The 8,255-nt window shown below is 36.7% G+C and overlaps 1 protein-coding gene across 1 annotated transcript in view; it reads right to left on the bottom strand.

The window, feature by feature from the left end:
- Nucleotides 1-8,255, bottom strand: part of LOC119831752 — a 16,987-nt gene that overhangs the window by 3,443 nt on the left and 5,289 nt on the right. Inside the window, exon 2 of the mRNA XM_038355281.1 lies at nt 200-2,265. Within this exon, the coding sequence (XP_038211209.1) occupies nt 200-2,265 (2,066 nt within the window). The remainder of the gene's footprint in view (nt 1-199; nt 2,266-8,255) is intronic.

The raw sequence follows: 8,255 nt of genomic DNA on the forward strand, positions 1-8,255 counted from the left end.
TCTTGATGATTCTCTTGATAGGTCTCTCGTCGAGTCCCTTTGTGAATAAGTCTCTCTTGGGGTATATGATTCTCTTTGAGTCTCTCTGTGTGTTTCCCTTGTCGGAAATACTTCTCTTTCTTGTTCCCGTATCGTATAGGCCTCTCTTTCTGGTTCTTTAGGCGTGTACGTCTCCCTTTCAGGTTCTCTTTGAGTGTAAGTTTCTCTTTGTGGCTCTCGCGGGGTGAATGTTTCTCTTTGTGAGTGCCTTTGTGTGTACGCTTCCCTTTGAGATTCTCTTGGAGTGAAATTTTCTCTGTATGTTTGCTGAGTCGTTCTTGCGGGCAATATGGAATTTCTGTATGTACTTGAAGGCGTTGTTTGAACAGGATTGGTAAGTCCGGAAGAGCCATAGCTAGATGTTGTTACAAAGCTGGCGTAGGTTGACGGAAGATGCGATGATTCTGCTACGTAATCCGTGGATTCCGTAGTAGATGGGCTCGCGGTCGAACTATGTATTGCGTTAGATATTTTTGTAGGTCCGGGAAGTGTTATCTCACCTTTTCTTATTTTCTTCAATATTTCCTCAACTTCTGGACCCTCTTCCGTTTGTTGTCCATTAGCTTTCACACCTTTCACTTTATATGAACCATCATCTTGTTCTTCTAGAAAGACAAACGTTACTTTCTTTTTGCTTTGAAGGGTACTGGGTAAATTGGAAACCTCTTCTAATTTTCCATTATCACCTTGTTTTACTAGTTCAAAATTAGCTCCTGGGGGTAGAACTCCCTTTGTCAAATCATCAAATGAGACATGACTTTCTTTTTGTGCTGTTTGTGTTGCTGCTACGTATTTACCCAAATCTGGACTGTCTGCTGCTATTGCCCCTTTAGGTATTAAGTTTGGATTGTTTGTCCTGATTACTTCATATTTTTGTCCATTGAGAGATATTTCACGGGATGTGAAATTCTTCTCGTTGAAGTCTTCAGGATTCTCAGCAAGAGCGACTTTGAGTTGTTTCAAAATATCTGGTTTCTGTAATAGCGCCACACTCTTTGCTCTAAGATTGTCATCGAATCCTTTGGTTTCACTTTCTTCTAGTAGGTTTTTAATTTCATTGTAGAGTTTTTGTTTATTTCTGTCTTGAGGAGGAGTTCTTGATCTAGGTGGTCCTCTCGTCCTTATGTATCTTGGTCTTGGCGTAGTCGTTGTGGTGGTTGTGGTGGTTGAAGTAGTTGTTGTTGTTGTCGGGTGTTGTTTTTCATACATCTCCAATGCTTTTTTGAATAAATCTGTTTCATGGGGAAGGAGTGGTCTACGTTTTTCTTGATTTCTCCGATAAGTATCTTCGTAATTCTCAGTTGTGGTATAAGAAGGTAGAGATTTTGTGGCTTGTCTGGTAAGAAATTCTTCGTGTAACTTCTCAACCTTTTCCTGTTGTTTCTGTTGTTGCTTCTGAACGAATTCTTGGTGTTTTTGTATTATTCGCTGTCGCTCTTGTAATTCTTTTAGTTTTTCTAAATTGTCCTTTGATTGTTGTTCAAAGTAATCTTGGATGTCAGATGGCTGGGTATTGGAATATATTGGTTGGTTTAAAGGTTGGCTTATTGGTTGATTTATGGACCCTTGGCCTAGCTGATGATTAATTGGACCTTGATGGTTGATTGGTCCTTGAAATGATATTTGTCCATTTTGATTAATGTTTTGCGGCGCAAGGTTAGGCGCAGCTTGAATGGTGATTGGATTGGGGGCACTAAAACTTTGTTGATTTTGCACAGATTGCAATGTAGGCAAGAAAGCTGCCTGTGTTGGCCTCTGCTGAGCTAGAGATAGGGGCGTTGGAATGTTCGGATTCTGGTTAAATATTGGTGCATTTTGAGTTAGTGGCAGTGAATTACTTTGATATGTAGACAACGTTGGCACTTGTTGGGGAATGTTGTGGTTTTGTTGAGCGAAAGCTTGTTGTTGTCCCAAGTTCTGATGGTTAAAGTTATTAATTGGAGAGTTAACGTTTGCTTGCTGATTGAATTGTTGGAAACCATTGCTCTGAATGGGAATTGGGTTGTTCGGAATATTCTGCGCTGGCAGGAGATTGTTGAATTGTGGCACGTAAGGTTGTTGATTCAGTATGGGCTGAGGGAATTGTACTTGTTGTGCATTATTAATGAGACCGGGTTGTTGTTGGAAATTTTGGAGTGGGGAATTGAGTCCGAATCTCGTCTGATGCTCATTGAAACCTGGAGGTCCGATGGGTGCTTGTCTATTTCTGTCGAAGTCGTTTTCTATCTGAAATAGAAGATAAACGAATTTGTTATTAAGTTATCTGTTGTTAATTATATAATATTCTTTTAATGAACTTAATTTGAACGCGTAAAAAACAGTTTAATTACATTGTGTATTTTATAAAAATAAAAATAATAGTAGGTGTCTAAGAATACAAAAAATACAAAGAAGAAAAGGCTCCAGCACGGAATTGCAATTCTTATTTTTAGCATTGGAACAGTATAACCTATATAAAATATATGGGCCACTCTGATTTTTAGTATCTTGATGTGTGGGGCTGACCTTACTCATTAAATCCCCTTAACATCATTCTTCTATTTAATGTCAAGTAGGTATCATTTCAATACATACAATTTCAATCAAGAAATGAACCCAAATATAAATTATTCAACGTGAGCATAACTAAGTTCCGTGAGGCGTGCCGCAGTTTTCCCGACATCTCGAGTCCGTGACGCATCAGCGACACGAAAGTGCATTCTTGAGCGTGCTGAGAGCATGCGGCACATCTTACTGATGTATTATTGAATCTGTATATATTTAGTTTATATAGTATTACTAGCTACTCGCCTCGACTTCCCCTGGGTTATCGTAATTGTGATAAAAATAGTTTCCTTTTAATTTAAAACTGCACATTAAATAGATTGAGTAGTATAGAAGTCCATATAGGACAAAAACCGGAACACGGAGGTAATTCACATAATTAAAAAGCGGAATGTGTTGTTTTTCATGATTATATAATTAAAATTAAACAATATATGGCAATCTGAAATTTGTAGCAGTTGAAAAGCAGGCGGGAAAATTTTCCGCCAAAAACGCGAATAGTTTTGACACATGTAATGTGGCACAATGAACGCGTGACCTTTGTCAAAATGCCATAGATGTTCCTCAAAGTCGAAAGCGCGCGAAAGTAGTCGCACAACATTCTCGTCATCCTGCTCTTTCGCCTCCGCTCTCTGTATTACATAACAAGGACAGATGTTACCGAAACGGTAAAACGGATATGACATAATTAGTCTGAACTATTATTGCTGTGAAGAAGCATTACCGTAACAGGTTATGATTAGTTTTTAAAATAAACGAGCCCAACCTTCTACGCCCAAAATATGGGCCGTCTTGTCGGATCGAGAATTCGGAATCAAAAAATTTTTGATCGGTTGAGAATTTAGGATTACCTTAGGTTCAGTTTCTTTTTTAACTTCATATAAATAGGTACACAATATGACGGATGTAAGATACGGAGGTAACATCATTAATTTACGGATGGCAAGTCAAGTCAAGACAAGTTCACAGTTCATTCTATCGCGAGACGCTCGTAGATTTCTTAGGACAACGCAATCGTAAATTTACCATTTGACTTATGATGTAGTGCCATAAAAAATATACTACAAAGAAACGGTCATAATGATAACGATTTCTAATTTCAAATGGAAGAAGGAGAAGCGTTGGTTCATCTCAAAATATATTATGAACTAGCAAACCCGGCGAACGTTCGTTTCGCCACCAGATGGCTGTATGTGAAAAATGATTTTCCCGCTTTTCTGTTGAAATTTTTCCTGAATTTTCTTTGCCATAAACCTCACGGAGCCCGAGATTGTCGACTGCCAATCTTTTCCAAACATAATAAAATGTAAAATTAATTTCGAATTAAAGCCACTTCCACTCTACCATTAACATGAAACCAATAATAATTAACTACATACAACTTCCGATGACCTTTGACGATGACATTATGGGTGCTTTCGGTTTCCCTACAACACGTAAAACGTGAAGCAAGCATGTTCAAAGTGCTGCAAACGCGATGTGCATTGAATCAGAGGTTTCCATAAACCGATGAAAGTAAATGTCATGTTTTGCTTACTGATGTCCTATTCACGTTTCTGTTTTGTTAATTAAATTTTAGAAAAGTGTGTTTTAGTTATAGAAGAGTGCGGAATGGTGTAGTTGATAGAATTTTTAACAACGGATTATTTCTTAGATGAAACCTTCTGGAGAAGATGGACTTACGTGTTAGCAAATTTTATAACAGCGATTTGTTAGATTATTATTCTACAAGCGGTTCGCCCCGGCTTTGTCCGTGGTATTGTTATAAGTACCTATGTAGCACTCAGGAATCACGTCATATCCATGGCAAAGGAATTTATGAAATTGGTTTCTAATACTTACTAAGACTACTGCATTTAAATAAACAAAGAAACAACAAGTCTTCAATTTTATAGTTTTTAAAGTATAGAAGTATAGATTGTACCCTAGAATACATAAATAGGTAATATTAAATATATTATATCCTAATATTATAAACGCGAAAGTTTGTAGGTATGGATGGATGGATCTATGCAAGTTTGGCACTCTTTTACGTGAAAACAGCTTATCGTACGTGCATGAAATTGTGTACAGAGATAGAATACAGTCTGGATTAGCACATAGGCTACTTTTCACGCGGGTACCAGACGAGTGCCGCCGCGACTAATTGAACCATAATAATAATGTACGTAATGCATACAAATACGTTGATATAAATCACGAAACCATAAGTGATTCGTCCAATAAAATAAATAAAAAATATTTGTGGATAATAACATAGATAATATAATATTATACCAGTATTAATATCAACAATTTAAAACAAAAAGATATCTATTCCACATTATTGTAATCTTACAACAAATCTTCATTGAGTGGTAAATATCCTATCTGTCAATCGATGATCGCGATCCAATTTTTTGCGTCTACATGAATCGATTAACAAATAAATCGGTATGATCGAATATCATCGATTAATCGCTACATAATATGTCACACAATGAACGGTTACAACACGCATTTGATTTATATACCTTTATAATGAATGTACGTTTGGAAAATAAGTTTTAAACACGAACGATTATTTAATTGTCACTAAGCTTCCGTATTTTACTGTAAATTTCTATTGTCAAGATGATACAGCGTTAGAATGGTGAATGAAAGCGAAACATTATATCATAAAAAGAAAAGTTCGGGAATGTCCTGATTTCACACTGCAATACTCCCTGACAGTAACTCTATGTGATCTTGAGTTCTCACTATGAAAAGTAACTCATCAACGATTTGTATGACAAATTCCATTCTTAGATATTAAGAATTTTTAAAACTTTATAAAACAGAACTGACACCAAATGTATCCTATGGTATAAACAAAAATTAAAGAAAATGTTTAACAATATATCAAAAATAAAATCGAATCGGGATGATATTCAGTAATAAAATAAATACATAGGTAGATATAGTCTGGATAAGCATATAGGAGGGTGTCCCGCTCGAAGGAAATTACAGTGTGCTATGCTCAATAGAACTTATAAAGGCCTGTTTCTTTTTTTTTTCTTACCCGTCTCAGTCCATCCCTTCGGACCAATTCTCAATCCTTTTCGATTCCCTTACCACTTAAAAGCAGGCAGCGCATCCGCAGAGGTTCATAGGAGGTGGTGATCGCCATTAGGCGAACCACCAGCTCAAATGCCCGTCATGAGGTAAAAAAAAACATGTCGTAAAACCGCTGATTATTTGTCTATGTGGAATTATGCCAATAACCGGACGTAAATGTTATATCCCAACTTGACCAACTATTGTCGCGTGACTGAGTGTGACTGAGTCATCAATGTATAAACATCTCGCTTCAACTTTCACATGTATTCTTAGTAAAATTTACTGAGTGTGTGTTTATTCTAACTTCAGCTTCGACTATAATTCATTATTTAATTTTTTATTAGATGTCTTTAATACGATATTATATATTAAACTGTATTATGTGGAATCTATTTTAATTTATTATGTATCAGTTGGGTATTGGTTTTTGGTTTTGCGTTATGTAAATTTTCATTCAATTGAATGAGGATACTGTAAAGTCAATTCAGACATTTATCTGTTTGTGGATATTCAAAATAATTTAACGTTTATTGTACCAGTGGTAACCTTTTTTTTAAGCTTTTAATAAATATGTTATTGTGCTATCAGCTGTGGCAAAGTATGAAAATACACTGGAGTGTCCGGAGAAATGGCAATTAGCAAGCACAACTTTGAAAAGTACTAGAATGTAAGAAAATCATCTCCTTTCGAAACCTTGGTTTTGTGGTGAACGCGTGATTTTAGAACCGAGGCATCTTGGGTTCGATTCCCGGTAGGCTTCCCGCAAAAAAATGTTTTGGTCTGGCAGGACACAGAAGGCTGATTACCTACTTGTCCATAAAGAAAATCGATAAGTGAAACAGAACTTTATCATCTGCCCTATACCCCACTAGGGGACACGGGACTTCACTTAATCTCCTTTCGAAACGACAATACTTGCTCATTATATGTTTTCTCGCAATAGTTCTCCAATGAGATTCTATCTGGTATTGATGGTTTAGTTTACCTGATAAAATAATAAATATTTTTAACAACCGCCTTCAAATAGACAGGACTAGAGCAAATTTATGGGATCACATTTAACTCCTTTCTTAAAGTCGGTTGTAAAATAGTTTTGGAAATGAATACCCTTCTATTCTTTTTTTTCAAAACGTATAAAACGTCATACCTAGCAAAATTTTTCGTCATGGGGGATCATAGGGGGGCTATAATACGCCAGCTCACCCGGCGCCGGTAATCCACGCTACGTCACTGTTAGCCGCAAGTATCTTGCGGAAGCCGTGAGATCAGTGTTACACAACACAGTGCTAGGTGTCACCTATATTATACAATGTGTTATAAGCATACGGATGTATTTCTTGTTCAATGCCGGTGTATGGAAGGCGACACTCGTGTAAAAACTCGTATATTATGAAAGTTTGCGGACGTTTCGTAAACTGTGCGTAATCGTTCGGTAGGATGTTTACGATTCGCTTATGGAACTGTATTGAGTTGGCATTTATTGTTTGTATGTTTGTATATATTTATACTTATAGCTGTGAAAATGCTGCTGAAATAGCGATACATTTTTTAATCCAAATTTAGTCTCAAAATAAGGTACATACATAGCCAATGTACTCAGTGAAGATGCAGTTTTCTATTGAAAGTGAATTTTAAAAATTCTAAAATAAGCATCTTTCCCTTTATATTATTAATATTTGTATAAGAGGGTCTCATAAAAAAACCTTTGAAGTCTAACATCTTCTTAACTTTTTTAACTTTTCACACTAATACATAACCAGAAGACAACCAGAAGCCACTTCTACTAGTCTGAATATTGACCAGTTAAATGTACACTTTTCTGTTCCTTCCGTTCCCTTTGACAGTGTTGATAAACAGGCTACCCTTCATTTCCTTTCATCTTTACCAACTTCTACTAACAAACCTTTCAACATTTTACCTTTCACCGAGTGTGATGTTAAGAAGAACTTATTATCCATATCTTCTAAAGCTGTCGGTTGTGACAACATTAGCCGTGCTATGTTCATCCCTATCCTTGACATTATCCTTCCTACAATCACCAACATCCTTAATGATTCTATTTCGACAAGCACTTTCCCTGAAGCTTGGAAAGATGCAAATGTTATCCCGCTTCCTAAAAAATCTAATCCTAGATCCCTTTCTGATTACCGTCCCATATCCATTCTCCCTTTCCTCTCCAAAGTACTTGAACGACTTATCCATCACCAATTAAGTATATATCTAAATTCGAATTCCATCCTCAATCCTTTACAGTCCGGTTTCCGTCCTGGGCATAGTACGACTACTGCTTTAGTAAAAATAACTGATGATATCCGATCAGGTATGGATAATAAGCAGCTAACAATACTAACATTGCTCGACTTTAGCAATGCATTTAACTGTGTTGACTTTGACGTACTCCTGAATGTGCTACGTTCCATTAACATTTCAGCATCGGTGTTAGAGTGGTTCCGTAGCTTCTTGCATGGTCGCCGGCAAAGGATAAAACTTGATGAGTCTTGATGAGTCTTGATGAGTCATCCTGGAGTTATCTGACTGCTGGTGTACCACAAGGCGGTGTCCTCTCTCCTCTCCTTTTCTCACTCTTTATAAAC

This window comes from Zerene cesonia, chromosome 1, assembly GCF_012273895.1.
Source record: "Zerene cesonia ecotype Mississippi chromosome 1, Zerene_cesonia_1.1, whole genome shotgun sequence".
Taxonomy (NCBI): domain Eukaryota; kingdom Metazoa; phylum Arthropoda; class Insecta; order Lepidoptera; family Pieridae; genus Zerene; species Zerene cesonia.